The sequence below is a fragment of the Bos taurus genome, chromosome 19, assembly GCF_002263795.3.
Source record: "Bos taurus isolate L1 Dominette 01449 registration number 42190680 breed Hereford chromosome 19, ARS-UCD2.0, whole genome shotgun sequence".
NCBI lineage: Eukaryota > Metazoa > Chordata > Mammalia > Artiodactyla > Bovidae > Bos > Bos taurus.
In genome coordinates this window covers 54,620,152-54,635,760 of record NC_037346.1, presented here as the reverse complement: position 1 = coordinate 54,635,760, position 15,609 = coordinate 54,620,152, and the positions used below count along the sequence as shown (strand labels likewise).

Genomic DNA, 15,609 nt, shown 5'->3' with positions numbered 1-15,609 from the left:
AGGCACAGGAATACAGAATGTTCTCCACTGGCCCTCAGAGCTGGGGTGAGTCAGAGCCTCCTTCTGTGATGGAGCAGTAGCCAAGGCCCCGGGGATCTGGCTTGGTCCCTGGGGGAGGAGGGCAGGAGAGCAGAGGTGGCCTGGCAGGCAGAGTTGGGCGGGCACCGAGGAGCCAGTGTGACCTTGGGCTGCAGCCTGGCCCCCTCCTACTCTGTCCCAGCCACTGGTCCCGCTGGGAACCCCTCGTGCCACCTCCCTTCACCGCCTCTGCATCCCTTCTCTCCCCTCTGAGGCTGACCCTCTTCTCTAGTCCAGAGTGGGTCTCCCGGCTACTCTCCCAGCCCCCTGCTTCTTCTCCTTCAGACCCTCCACCGCTCCCCCGGGGTCCACTGTGTCCCCTCTGTGTCCTGTGTCACCCAGAGAGGCAGGTGCTGGGAACCTGGGGGCGCTGGCACCGTGTGTGCACAGAGCATCTTCCTCTCCTGCTCCGGGCGCCCCTCGAGCCAGCACAGAGCTCCTCCGCACAGAGCTGGCTGCGTCCTGCACCCAGAGCTAGTGCGGCAGGAAGGAGGCACCCGGGGAGCCCAGGCACCCAGCCTGCTCTGCTGGCCACGGCCCCCAGGGCTTGTGTGTCAGGGAGGAGGTGGTTCCGGGGAGGTGTGACCGTGCTGCGGCTCATGGGTCAGGGCACCGACCCCCCCTCCTGCTGGTGTGACCTGAGCTGCTGCTCCCCCAGCTTCTGTTTCCGGGGCATCTTGGAGTTGACCTTCCTGCAGCCTGTCCTGGGTTTTCCCTCTGTCCTTTCCTGACACTGTTGCTGCTTACTTGGAGAGAGCCAGGTGGGGACAAAGGAGATCAAAGAGCCCCTCTGATAGGATACCCCGCTCCCCTCGAGAGCCAGCAAGACTCCTGCCCACCCCCAGGGCACCTATGGGGGGTGGCACAGTGTGACCGTCGAGCACGGGGCTCAGTGCACCATCCGAGACCTCCCTTCCTGTGGCTTTGCTCAGGCTCATGTCTCTGTCTGGTCCTCTTGCCCCTGATGCACCTCAGTCTGGACTTTGCCCACCTACCATCCACCCAGCCCGGCTCTAGCTGGCTTGTCCCTCCACCGGGCTCAGGTGCCTTCTCCAGGTGGCTTATTCCATCCAAGGATGCAGGGCACTCAGGCATGCCCACCGTGGGAGGTGTCAATGTATTGTTATCTGATAATAACTAAAGAACTACATCTTTAAAAATAGTGTTACTCGCTCAGTCGTGTCCTGCTCCTTGCAACCCCATGGACTGTAGCCCACCAGGCTCCTCTGTGCATGGGATTCTCCAGGCAAGAAAACTGGAGTGGGTTGCCACGCCCTTCTCCAGGGGATCTTCCCAATCCAGGGATCGAACACGCATCTCTTGCATCTCCTGCATTGGCAGAGTCTTAGCCACTGGACCACCAGGCAATCCCAAGAACTATATCTTTAGAATGACTGTTTTCAGTGTTTTTCCAACGTCAACAGTCTTTAGAGTGTCCTAATCCTGAGCCTGGTGGGTTACAGTCCACGGGGTCCCAAAGAATCAGCAGGACCAAGTACGCACGCATGCATCTTTGACTTCATGGGGCTGCAGTGTGTTATTGTACAAAAAGCATAAGGTCTGGCTGAGACGAAGAGTCCTTTCCCATTACACCTTACTTGTGTGATCTTTGAAAATGACTCCAGCTCTCAGTGCCTCGGGTTCTTTTTTGGAAACTGCCTGCAATGCAGGAGACCACCTGCAATGGAGGAGACCCAGGCTTGATCCCTGGGTTGGGAACAACCCCTGGAGAAGAAAATGGCAACCTACTCCAGTATTCTTCCCTGGGAAATCCTATGAACAGAGGAGCCTTGTGGGCTATAGTCCATGGGGTTACAGAGTTGGACCCAATGCAGCAACTAAACCACCACCAATCCTGATGTGGCCTGTGTCCAAGGCAGAGGGAAGGGGTTGGGGTTGATAGCAGGCTGGGGACTTGTTCATCACCTTGAGAGGGTGGTCTTGGCCTGTGCCTTTGTGACGTGTGTTTGGGGGGGCATACCTCCAGGACCTCCCTGTAGCGCCCGCCTCCCCCCAGCCTGTAGAGAGCAGCTAGGAGGGGAAGGGGAGCCAACACCCCCTCAGGAGCTGTGTACCGAGGGGCCCAGGTTCTGGAGGAATGCATCGTCCATGCATCTTACGCCCAGATTTACCGCAGTGAGGGCCTGGCCGAGCCCTGGGAGGAAGCGAGGGGACCGCTGTGAAGCCAGCCCCAAAAAGGGGCAGGAATTCAGGTGCAGGTAGCCTTTCCTCCAGGAGGTGGCGATGCAGGCTCTCGAGAGCCCAGCTCCTGCTGGGTTTTCATTTTCATGAAATTAGTGGGAAAAGGCTGCCCTAGTGGGGCTTCCCAGGTGGCGCTAGTGCCAAGGTAGGAGACCTAAGAGATGCGGGTTCCATCCCTGGGTCGGGAAGATCCCTTTTAGGAGGGCGTGGCAACCCACTCCAGTATTCTTACCTGGAGAATCCCATGGACAGAGGAGCCTGTAGTCCAAAGGGTTGCAGAGTCGGACACGACTGAAGTGATTTGACACGTACAGACACACGCACACTGCCTTGGTGTTATTTCCACTCACTTGGGAAGTACTGTGAGGCTGGCACCTACCCTGGCACCGGGGCTGGAGCACTGCAGATCTCGCAGAAGGTGGTCCTAACCCTCACCAGACAAGGGATGTCCGAGAGCTCAGGGCTTCAGGGAGGAGTCTCCTGCTACATCTTCTCACTTTTCTATTTTTGGCTGATATATCTCAGTCTCTTTAAAAATTTTCCAACTTTTTACTATGAAAAATTTCAGACACGCAGGAAAGATCAAAGAATTACAGTGAGAACACCCCCACGCCCACCACCTAGATTCCTCAGGGCTCATTCTGCTCCTGGCTTCATCACACACCCATCCCTCCCTCCACCAGCAAGCCCGTGTGGTTTTTTGGGTGTGTTTCAAAATCAGTTGTTGATAGCGGTTCACGTGACCCTGCAAACACTCCAGTTTGCCTCTCACTAATCAGAGTCCCTGTCTGCCGTTGGAAAGATTGAGGGCAGAAAGAAAAGAGGGCGTCAGAGGATGAGATGGCTGGACGGCATCACCGATGCAATGGACATGAACTTGTGCAAACTTCGGGAGATGGTGAGAGACAGGGAGGCTTGGCGTGCTGCATTCCATGGGGTCGCAAAGAGATAGGACTGGGCGACTGAACAATAATAACAACAGCAACCAGAGTCCAGTATTTGTTTGTGGTTCTTTTTCTTTCTTTGAGGTAAAACTGATGTACCGTGAAATGCACAGGTCATAACAGTACTATTCTCTGTGTCCCAGCTCCTATCGGCACATAGAGCATCACCATCAGCCCGGCATGAATCCCTCTCCTGGCTAATTTCTGCCTGCACCTCCCTGACTTCTGATTTTTCTTTTGCCAGGGTAGATTAATTTTGCCAGTTTGCATATGTGTATTTTTCAGGCGCACCCACGTTGCTGCACACTAGTTGTTCTAGGATTGCTGCGTAGCGTCATTGCGTGAACATTTAGCCGTTCTGTTCGCGGGCCCCTTGCTGTTTCCATTTTGGAGGGCTCATGAATAAAGATGCTTGGGTAGGTTTCTTGTGGACGTACGCTTCCATGTCTCTTGTGTAAATACCAGGGAGTAGAATTGTGCCGGGTCGGAGGAGAGCAATGTGGTTAGATTTATAAGAAACTGCCACATTCTGTACCCCAAGCGGCTGCTGTGTTTTCACACGCCCACCAGCACCGTTTGAGCATTCCGGAGGCTCCACAGCCTCGCCGGCGTTCGGTGCTCTCTGGTTCACAGTGTAGTCCTTCTGGTGGGTGTGTGGTGGTATCTCATTCTGGCTTCAATTTGCATTTGTCTGATGACTCAGGCTGTGGCGCACATTTCCATGTGCTTATTGGCCTTTCGTATATTTTCCTCTGTGAAATGTCTTTTCAAATCTGTTGCCCATTTTAAAATTGGGTTATTACATTCTTTCCGGATACTGGTCTTTTGTTAGATACATGAGTTGCAAATATTTTTTTTTTCTCACTCCGTGGCTTGCCTACTCCTTTGTTCTTAAAAAATATTTATTTAATTGGCTACACAGGAGTCTTACTTGCGGCGTGCAGGAGCTTTCGTTGCAGCGTGTGGGATCTAGTCCCTGACCAGGGATTTGGACCCTGGTCCCCTGTATTGGGAGCACAGAGTCTTTAGCCAGTTGATCACCAGGAAAGTCCCTACTCATTTCTTTATGATATAACCTTTGGTGAGCAGACGTTTTTAATTTTAATTTTGCTGAAGTTTAATTTCAGTTCAGTTCAGTGGCTCAGTCATGTCCAACTCTTTGTGACCTCATGGAATGCAGAATGCCAGACTTCCCTGTCCAGCACTAACTCCCAGAGATTGCTCAAACTCATGTCCATCGAGTCGGTGATGCCATCCAACCATCTCATCCTCTGTCGTCCCCTTCTCTTCCTGCCTTCAATCTTTCCCAGCATCAGGGTCTTTTCCAGTGAGTCAGTTCTTCACATCAGGTGGCCAAAGTACTGGAGTTTCAACTTCAGCATCAGTCCTTCTGATGAATATTCAGGACTGATTTCCTTGAGGATTGACTGGTTTGATCTCTTGCTGTCCAAGGGACTCTCAAGAGTCTTCTCCAACACCAGAGTTCAAAAGCATCAATTCTTCAGCACTTAGCTTTCTTTATAGCTCAAATCTCACATCCATACATGACTACTGGAAAAACCAAAGCTTTGACTAGACAGACCTTTGTTGGCAAAGTAATGGCTCTGCTTTTAAATATGCTATCTAGCTTGGTCATAGCTTTTCTTCCCAGAAGCAAGGGTCTTTTAATTTCATGGCTGCAGTCACCATCTGCAGTGATTTTGGAGGCCCCAAAAATAAAGTCTCTCACTGTTCCATTGTTTCCCCATCTATTTGCCATGAAGTGATGGGACTAGGTGCCATGATCTTAGTTTTCTGAATGTTGAGTTTTAAGCCAACTGTTTTACTCTCCTCTTTCACTTTCATCAAGAGGCTCTTTAGTTCCTCTTTCTGCCATAAGGGTGGTACCATATGTATATCTGAGGTTATTGATATTTCTCCTGGCAATCTTGATCCCAGCTTGTGCTTCTTCCAGCCCAGCGTTTCTCATGATGTACTCTGCATAGAAGTTAAATAACAGGGTGACAATATACAGCCTTGACGTACTCCTTTTCCTGTTTGGAACCAGTCTGTTGTTACATGTCCGGATCTAACTGTTGCTTCTTGACCTGCATTCAGATTTCTCAGGAGGCAGGTAAGGTGGTCTGGTGTTCCCATCTCTTTAAGAATTTCCCACATTTTGTTGTGATCCACACAGTCAAAGGCTTTGGCATAGTCAGTAAAACAGAAATAGATGTTTTTTCTGGAACTCTCTTGCTTTTTCTGTAATCCAGCGGATGTTGACAATTTGATCTCTGGTTCCTCTGCCTTTTCTAAATCCAGCTTGAACATCTGGAAGTTCATGGTTCATGCACTGTTGAAGCCTGGCTTGGAGAATTTTGAGCATTGCTTTGCTAGCATGTGCGATGAGTGCAATTGTGCGGTAGTTTGAACGTTCTTTGGCATTGCCCTTCTTTGGGATTGGAATGAAAACTGACCTTTTCCTGTCCTGTGGCCACTGCTAGATTTAATTTAACAAAGTTACTTCTCTGTGGTTACCACTTCATGTTCTTTATAAGAAAGGTTTGCTGACCCCCAAGTGGTGAACGTATTTTCAGTGTTTTCTTCTAGAAGCTTTATAGTTAGAACTTTTATGAATTAATTTTTCTGTATGGTGAGACACAGGGGATTAAGGTCCATTTTGTTATCTTTTCTGTGTGGACATTCAGTTGTTCTAGAACCATTTGTTGAAAAGACATTCTTACCCCACTAAATTTTCTGGCACTCTTGTTGAAAATCAATTAATTTTATATATGTGGCTCTATTTCAGTTTTCCTGTTTTATTGGTATTTTGTCCTTTTTTTTTTTCTTTGCCAGTACTACACTATCTTGATTAATGTGACTGAAAAATAAGCCTTGAAATAAGATCTCACAATATATTCAAAACATTGTTTTGGGCCAAGAATACTTGGTTCTTTGAGTTTCCTTATGAATTTTAGAAATAAAGTGTCAGCTTCTACAAAACACTGTGCAAATTTTGGCTGACATTGCATTGAATCTGTAGTTCAACTTAGGGAGAACTGATGTTTTAATAACATTGAGTCTTCTAATTTTAAAAAAATTTTGATTAATTTATTTATATCTCCATTTTTAAAGGGCTTTTTATATATATCTCTAATCTCTACAGAATTATGTTGTTCTGTCATTTTCAATGAAAAGTTCTTCATGTCAAAAGTTTAATTTATTCTAATTTCTTTTTGGTGCTATTATAAATTGAATATACATTTTAAATTTCATTTTCTAGCAGCAGTTGTTTGCTGCTAGTATATAAAGATTATATAAAGTACAGTGGATTTTTATATATAAATCTTATATCCTGTGAGCTTATCAAAGTCATTTATTATTCTAATACTTGTTTTATAGATGTTTCATGATTTTCTGAGTAAACAATGATGTTATTTGAAAATAGTTTTACTTCTTTTTCTGATCTTGATGACTTTATTTTTCATGCCTTATTACAGTAGCTGAAACTGCAAGTACTGCATTGAATAGAAGTGGTACATGGACATCCTGGCTTTGTGTTGGAACATATCATATTAAATATAGATTTTCCATATATGCTTTTTGTCAGACTGGAGAGATTTCTTTCTATCCCTAATTTTCCAGAGTTTTGAATAAGAATGGGTGTTGACTTTAGTAAATACTTTTCCTGTATCTGTTGAAATGATTCTCCTTTATTCTTATTGAAGATGTTACAGTGATTGACTTGGTGTTTTTGGCTGCATCCTGCAGCATAAGGGATCCTAGTTCCCCCCACCAGAGATGGAATCCACCCCCCCTGAAGTGGAAGCATCAGGTCTTAACTGCCACACAGCCAAGGAAGTCCCACAGTGATTGAGTTTTGAATAGTAAACCATGTTTGCCTTCCTGGAGTAAGTCTAGGATGCTCAACTGATCAATTATTTATTTATGTATTGCTGGGTTTGATTTGCTTCGTTTTTTGTTTTTTTTTTTAAGGGTGTGTGTGTGTGTGTGTGTGTGTGTGTTTGTAGATTCATGAAGGATACTGATGTGGTATTTTCTGTTAGTTTGTTTTGGTGATGTTTTGGTTAGGATTATTTTGGCCTCATAAAATGAGTTCAGAGTGTTCCCTCTTCTCTATTTTCTGTAAAAATTTGTATAAGATTGGTGTTGTTTCCTTCCGTAAATGTTTGATAGAGGTCACCAAGGAAGCCATCTTTCACTATAGAGTTCTTTTTGGAAAGTTTTTTTTTTTTAATTACAACATTAATTTAAAAATGTATATTAGGGACTTCCCTGGGGGTCCAGTGGTTAGGACTCCACTGCCGAGGGCCTGTGTTCCATCCCTGGTCAAGGAACTAAGATCCTGCAAGCAACACCGTGAAGCTAAAAAAGAGTATTAAATATTTTAAATAAAGATTTAATTATATATTAAATATTATTTAAATATGCATTTGATATATAAAGAGAACTATTCAGGTTTTTTACTTCCTCATATGAGTTTTGGTAAGTTTTATTTTGAAGGAATTTGTTTCATGAAAACTATTGAATTTATTCATGTAAAGTTGTTCATAGTATTCCTTTATTGTAATTTGTATACCTATAGGATCTTAGGGATAACTCTTCATTCCTAATATTGAAAATTTATGGTCTTCATTTCTTTTTCTCTCTCTTATCAGTCCAGCTCTGAGTTTATTGATCTGTAGATCTTTTAAAGAATCAACTTTTGGCTGTATTTTGTTTCTATTTTCCATTTCCTTGATTTCTGCTCTTATCTTCATTACTTCCTTCCTTCTACTTACTTGGTGTATCAGTTGGGGCCCAGGCAGGAAACAGAAACCACACCAGTTAATTTGAACAGCAAAGTGAAAAGTAAAGAATTATTAACCGGTAAAAGGTGGTTAACTATTGCAAGGTTGAAAGAGGACTCTGAAGAACGTAGAAACAGCAAAGACATGAAATAACTACTGTAGAAGAAAATATAGGGGAAAACGTTGGGACGTTGCATTTGGCCGTGATTTCTTGTATTTGATACTGAAAGGCACAGGCAACAAAAGAAAGAATAGGTAAACTGAGCTTCATCAAAATTAAAAACTTCTGTGAATCAAAGATGGTTATCAACCGAATGCAAAGGCAATCCATAGAATGTTTTTTTTTTTTTTTCAAATCATATAGCGGATAAGGATTTCATATCCAGACTATATTAAAAACTTCTACAACTCAATCACACACACACACAAAAAACAACTCAATTAAAAAATTGTCCAAGGGCCTCAATAGATGCTTATCTAATGGAGACATGCAGATGCCAACAGGCACATGGGAAGATGCTCAAAATCTCTAATCATGAAAGTGAAAGAAAGAAAGTGAAGTCGCTCAGTCGTGCTGACTCTTTGCAACACCATGGACTGTAGCCTACCAGGCTCCTCCATCCATGGGATTTTTCCAGGCAAGAATACTGGAGTGGGTTGCCATTTCCTTCTCCAGGAGATCTTTCCAACCCAGGGATTGAACCCGGGTCTACCCGAATTATAGGCAGACGCTTTACTGTCTGAGCCACCAGGGAAGTCTTATCATAAGGGTAATGCAAATCAATTCTGCAATGAGATACCACCTCTCATTCATTAGAAAGGCCATTATAATAAAACAAAACAAAAAACAGAAAATAACAAATTGGGAGGGATGAGAGGAAATAGGAACCCGTGGGCGCTGCTGATGGAAATGTCAAGTGGTGCAGCTTCGAGGGAAAAGAGTTTGGGAGTGCCTCAAAAAACTAAACGAAGAATGACCCCTGTGCTTCGTGCTTATTCACTCAGTCGTGCCCGACTCTTTGCGACCCTTTGGACTGCAGTCCTACAAGCTCCTCTGTCCATGGGATTTTTGAGGCAAAAATACTGGAGTGGGTTGCCATTTTCCTCCTCCAGGGGTCTTCCCAACACAGGGATTGAACCCACAGTCTCCTGTGTCTCCTGCATTGCAGGCAAGTTCTTTATCCGCTGAGCCATAGAATGACCATGCGCGTGTGCAGTTGCTTCAGTCATGCCCGACTCCTTGTGACCTCGTGGGTAGCCCTGTAGCCCGCCAGGCTCCTCTGTCCATGGGATTCTCCAGACAAGAACACTGGAGTAGGTTGCCATTTGCTTCTCCAGGGGATCTTCCTGACCCAGGGATTGAACCCACGTCCGTTGCATCTCCAGCACTGGCAGACAGATTCTTTACCAGTGCGCCACCTGGGAAGCTGGAGCTGGTCTGTAGCAGCAGCTTATTGGGTGGCTGAGAAACTTCCGTAGGGTGTGAGCAGGTTGGATGGAGCTGGTGCAGAGGGTGTGCCTTCCAGTGTCCTAGTGTTGGCTGGGGGGCTGGGGGGCGGGGCTAGAGCTGGTCCGCGGGAAGGGGCCTGCTGGCTGCTGACTTAGTACAGCTGTGCCAGAGGAGGGACAAGTCCCAGGCGACCAGGAAGAGCAGCCCCTTCTGCTCTGCAGAAGGACGCCTTTCCCTGCACCTCCCCCTACTCCGTACCCCCGCACCGTGTATGAGTGCACGTGCCTGCAGAGGAAATGGTTCACACCCAAGTGCAAAGGTGGGGGTTGGAGCATGCAGCTGAGGGATTAAAGGAGCCTGGAGGAGGAAATGAGATGGGGGTGAGACTAGGAGGGAGCGCAGCGGACACTGGTAGAAATGCCTTCCACGCCTGACAGGGGTAATGGATGGACGGCAGAGACATTCAAGGCAGACCGTCCACTGCACGTCCTGTGGCACTGATCGAATAGGCACAAAGAACAATGATCATGCTCCATTTGCTTTTCTGCTTTCAATTTTCTGAGGCACCCCCAAACTGTTTTCTGTCGAAGTGGCACCATTTGACATTCCCACCAGCAGCGCCCAAGAGTTCCAATTTCTCCACATCCTCTGCAACTCGTATTATTTTCTATTTCATCCAGTCTTGTTTCCCAAGCCCAGAGATCCTTCCAGGTGAAGGAAAGTAAGACCTTCCCTCTGGGCTCTGTGTGTGTGTGTGTGTGTGTGTGTGTGCGCGCGCGTGCGCGCGCACATGCTCACAGTCTCATTTCCCATTTTTCTATCTTCCTGACACCAGAAAGAATTTCCATGAGCTTCTCCACCCTTCCCCAGGCTGCACGTGGCGGGACACTCTCACACACATACACACACATGCACGCGTGTGCACTCAGACACACACACACACATATACACAAAGCACTCTTGTGGGTTGTACCTAGGCCTGACAGGAAACTGGACTCTGGGAAACTTCCGGCCCCACCTTTGGCACAAAGTCATGTTTTTTCTTTGCTGTTCATTCAGTGGAGGTGGGTGGGAACAGTTCACGTTCAGAAGAGTAGATTTTGCCAGAAGCGTCCAGCGCAGTTGAGGGCCTGTCCTGGCGTTGCATGTCCCAGCTCTGGAGGGCTCAGGAGACCCGCCTGTGCCCCAGGGAGTCTCTTGAGGTCGGGAGGGGTCACACTTCAGGTTGGCCCTTGTCTTGGAGTCTTGGGCTAAGGTTTTCTGGCCCAGAGCCCCTCAAGCTGGCTGATGAAGTCACCTGGGAAACTGCTAAAATGTGGGTTCTGGGCTGGTCCTGAGACCCCAGGATCAGATGGGGTGCAGGAAGGTTACTGGGGCCCCCAGAGTGAGTCAGATTTGGGGGAGCCAGGACGGCGGGGGACCCTGGACAGCAGGTGCTCGAGTGGCGGGGCTGCCCTTACCGGAGACGTGGAGAGATCCACAGATGCTTGCTGACCGGGACTCGGGGTGACCTGCCCCTTCGTCTTGCCAATGAGACAAGATAACAGATGCAGACTGGCTGCAGTGTTGGAGGAGCGGGGCAGGGAAACACTGTGGCAGCTGGGCCACCCTTTCTTAGGCCCTGGGTTGATACTATGGCTGCCATAACAGTGACCACAATCCAGGGGCTCTGAAAGCAGAAATGAGCATTGATTCCTCCTGGAGGCTCAAGGATCCTTTCCATGCCTCTCCCCAGCTCCTGGTGGCTGTCAGTACTCCTGGACCTGGGGCCGCATCACTGCAGGCTCTCCCTCTGTCCCTACCGGGCTGTGTCCCTGGGGTGTGTCTGGGTCCAATCACCTGCTCCTTAGAACGAGAGCAGTGACTGGGTGTAGGGCCCCACTCTAAGTCAGGATGCCCTCATCTTGATTATATCTGCATAAACCTCATTTCTAAATGAGGTCATGTTGACAGGTTCTGGGCAGGATGGTTTCAGCATGTTTTGGGGGGCACAGTTCAATTTGCAGTGAGGTCTGGCTACAGAGGGGCCTCTCCAAGATTCAGTGTTGAAGGAGGCTGTAGATGGACAGTGAGGACCATAGGAGACCGTTTGAGATGGGCCAGAGAAGGTCAAGGTGATTATCTGGACAGGAAATGCAGAGAGGAGGAGAGCTATGGTCACTGTCTCCAACTATTTGAAGAGCTATCATGTAGAAGAAGCAGAGGATTTGTTTTTCTTAATATTTATTTATTTGGCTGCAGCAGTCCTTGGTTGCATCATGTGAGCTCTTACTGGTGGCACACAGGATCTAGTTCCCTGACCAGGGATTGAATCCCAGGCCCCCTGTATTGGGAGCCTGGAGTGTCAGCCACTAGACTCCCAGGGAAGTCCCGCAGAGGGCTTATTTTGAGTTCCTCTAAAATAGAAAACCAGAACCAGATACTTGGAAGGTAACAGAAAGTGGCATTTTTCTCACAGTTTTAACTTTCTAACAGTGGAGTGAGCTCTTTTGCAAAGTAGTGAGTCCCCCACGCCGAGAAGTATTCAATCAGGGACTGTGCGAAGATTGTTCAGGATTGCTGTAGAAGGGACCTCAGGTTCTTGCCAATACTGGGCATCTATTATTTTATGAGAACTTGAACTTCAAAGTGTAATATTGTTGGAAATATCCGCACACTCTGCTTTGTCTTTAGGGCAGGGTGTCAGGCTGGGCTTGATCCTACCATCTGCCCTTTCTCTTTGGCTGTCTGTTCTGACCAAAAGCTTGCTTCGCCTGGTTCCTAGGGAATCGGAGCCTCAGCCCCATGGCCCACTCACTAGGCTCTGACACCATAATTCAGAGCTGTGTCAGATGGGTTCTGGGTAAGCATGTGCAGAGGGTCCCGTCTATATATGAACACATGCCTGTGCCTTGCACATGTTCATGCACACGCATGCATACACGCATGCACATGCACCCGAGGGCTTGTTAGAGCTGCTTGAAGCAGCTCTAATCATAGAGACAGATCCCTCTAGTCAGAGACCCTCCTGCTCCAGGGTCCCTAGAACAAGGCTCAGCACTCGAGGCTGTGTTGGTTCTAATGGGAGGATTCAAGACCACTAGCTATCAATGCCACGATATGCAAGCTCTGTTGTTAAGCACATGATAGCGTGCCTTTGTTTTTTTTGGCCATGCCTCTCGGCATGCAGGATCTTAGTCCCCCAACCAGGGATTGAACTGGTGTCCCACTCGAACCCGTGTGCTCTGCAGTGGAAGCGTGGAGCCTTAACCAATGCACCACCAGGGAAGTCCCACATGTGTCTTATTTTTACTTATTTAGCAAATCTAGAGTAGTGGTTTTGTGCCAGGCCCTGTTTTAAGCCTGTAATAAATATTAATGATTTTTGTGCTGTAACAGCTCTTGAAAGGTAGGTAGTGTTGTCCCACTTTTAGATGGGGAAACAGAGGCATAGAAGGGTCAGGGACTTCCTCCTGTCTCCTTTACCCACAGCCTCACCCCGTTCATACACACGCACTCCCACGCTCTCCCCTTGTTGCTCTTTCTTCTCGGATGTGAAGCAGTGTCCCACCAGCCAGGGCCCCTGTCAGGGAGACCCTTTGGCCCCATCTTGCTTCAGGCACTGAGGGACCTCCTTGTAGCCTGGTCCCTCCAGTGTGGCCCCGCTCCCAGGAAGTGGATTTCTCCAGTGTCCCAGCCCAGCCTGGACCCTCCTTCCCAGCTGGAGGGGAGGGCCGAATGAGCCCCTCCTCCCTGGAGGTCACTGGTCAAGTTCAAACCCACCCTCACAAGCCCCTCCTGCCATCGTGGAGCCGGCCGCCTGGCCAGCGGGCTTGCTCAGGGATCCAGGCAGCTGTCCGGGGAGGAAAAGGCGCTTGAGGTGTTAATTTCCCCTCTCTGGGCAAACTTCAGGAGAAGCAGCTGGAGGGGCCTGGCCTGCCTCCTGCTGCGACCTCCCTGTGCCTTCAGATGAGCCCGGATGGATCATCACTTGAGTATTTCCCACAGGGAGCAGAGCGCAGTGCAAGGCCTGCCGCCTGTTTGCCACACTTTCTTCAACGAGTCCTGGGACTCAGGCCAGTGCTGGGTGCCTGCGGCATCATCTTGCTGAGACAGGGTGCAGCAGGCACAGGTACCATGTTACAAGGAAACAGGCTCAGAGAGGTTGAGTAAGTTGTGCGGACTCCTCCAGCAGTTTAGCCGAGCCAAGAGTTCCTTTTAGGTCCGTGTGATACCCAAAGCCCAGTTCTTCCTAGGACATCAGGCCCAGGAAAGGATCAAGATGTTTCCCAGGAGCTGGGTTACCCGGATGCTCTAAGCTGCTGGGCCCTTGGTAGTTGCTCAATAAAAGTGCTGAACGAATGGGTCTGTGCTTGCCCGTTGACCCACATGACGGAGAGCTGATGGCTTTGGCCCAAACGCCTGTCTCTGTCCTCTGGTTCCATGTCCCCCTTTGGGTGTGTGACCTTGAAAACAGTCACTCTCTCCTTTCCGCCTTGGACAGCATCTCTGAGTGGCGTCAGGGAAGCAGCTGGGGATTACCAGCACCCTGTTGCCGGCAGGCTCTGGGCCAGATTCCCGGGCCTGGGTGTGGGGGTGATTGTCAGCCACACGTGTGCGAAGAGCTTGTGCAAACGCACACCCCCCGCCTTCCCCCCAGCCCCGTAGATGGCTGCCAGGATTCCGCTCTGCGGCGCTGGCCACTGAGCGGTCTTGTCTTGTGTCCCGGCTGCTGTGCCCGTTCGTGTGTGTCGCACAGCTGTTTGTAGAGAGCCTGACAGTGGCTCCGGGGTCACGTGCCCATCCCATGCTCCTGCCTGGTGGGTGGAGACCTACATCCCACCCATGGTGGCCGCAGCATTGAAAAGACTTCACAGCAAGGGACGTGATGGGATCTGTGCAAAATCCATGGAGGCTTTAGAAGCACGTGTTGAGGTTTGGAGTTTCCATGCTCAGGAGAAAACCAGCATCTGAATCTTTGAATAATGCACGGTGTGGTCCTCGCTGCTTGCTGGGAGGGTCTTCCCAGACCCAGAGGTACTGCTGCCAACAAGGACTCCCATCCCCCAGGACTGGGTGCAGGCTGCCCGCCCAGCTTCGTTTGGGGGAAGCTATGCTGCCTCTTGTCACCCTGCTTATTTAACTTCTATGCAGAGTATATCATGCAAAATGCGGGCTGGATGAAGCACAAGCTGGAATTAAGATTGCCTAGAGATGGCACCCCACTCCAGTACTCTTGCCTGGAAAATCCCATGGATGGAGGAGCCCGGTAGGCTGCAGTCCATGGGGTCGCTCAGAGTCGGACAGGACTGAGCGACTTCACTTTCACTTTTTGCTTTCATTCATTGGAGAAGGAAATGGCAACCCACTCCAGTATTCTTGCCTGGAGAAGCCCAGGGACAGGGGAGCCTGGTGGGCTGCTGTCTATGGGGTCGCACAGAGTCGGACACAACTGAAGCGACTTAGCAGCAGCAGAGAAATATTAATAACCTCAGATATGCAGATGACACCACCCCTGTGGCGGAAAGTGAAGAGGAACTGAAGAGCCTCTTGATAAAAGTGAAAGAGGAGAGTGAAAAAATTGGCTTAAAACTCAACATTCAAAAAACCAAGATCATGGCATCCCATCACTTCATGGCAAATAGATGGGGAAACAATGGAAACAGTGAGAAACTTTATTTTTTGGGGCTTCAAAATCACTGCAGGTGGTGACTGCAGCCATGAAATGAAAAGACGCTTGCTCCTTGGAAGAAAAGCTATGACCAACCTGGACAGCATGTTAAAAAGCAGAGACATTACTTTGCCAACAAAGGTCTAGTCAAAGCTGTGGTTTTTCCATTAGTCATGTATGGATGTGAGAGTTGGACTATGAAGAAATCTGAGCCCCGAAGAATTGATGATTTTGAATTGTGGTGTTGGAGAAGACTCTTGAGAGTCCCTTGGACTGCAAGAAGATCAAACCAGTCAGTCCTCAATGAAATCAGTCCTGAATATTCATTGGAAGGACTGATGTTGAAGCTGAAACTCCAATATTTTGGCCACCTGATGTGAAGAACTGACTCACTGGAGAAGACCCTGATGCTGGGAAGGATTGAAGGCAGGAGGAGAAGGGGCTGACAGAGGATGAGATGGTTGGATGGCATCACCGACTCCGTGGACATGAGTT

At 48.6% G+C, this 15,609-nt stretch overlaps 1 protein-coding gene across 4 annotated transcripts in view; it reads left to right on the top strand.

Moving 5' to 3' along the window:
• The window catches only part of SEPTIN9 (septin 9), a 179,486-nt gene that overhangs the window by 40,738 nt on the left and 123,139 nt on the right, over positions 1-15,609 (top strand). The window contains exon 1 of one of the 4 annotated variants that reach the window (XM_024981027.1): positions 3,106-3,178. The exons of the other annotated variants lie outside the window; for them this stretch is intronic. Coding sequence (XP_024836795.1) covers positions 3,121-3,178 — 58 coding nt within the window. The 5' untranslated portion in view covers positions 3,106-3,120. Of the gene's footprint in view, positions 1-3,105; positions 3,179-15,609 lie in introns of those variants that run through there. 4 annotated transcript variants of the gene reach the window in all.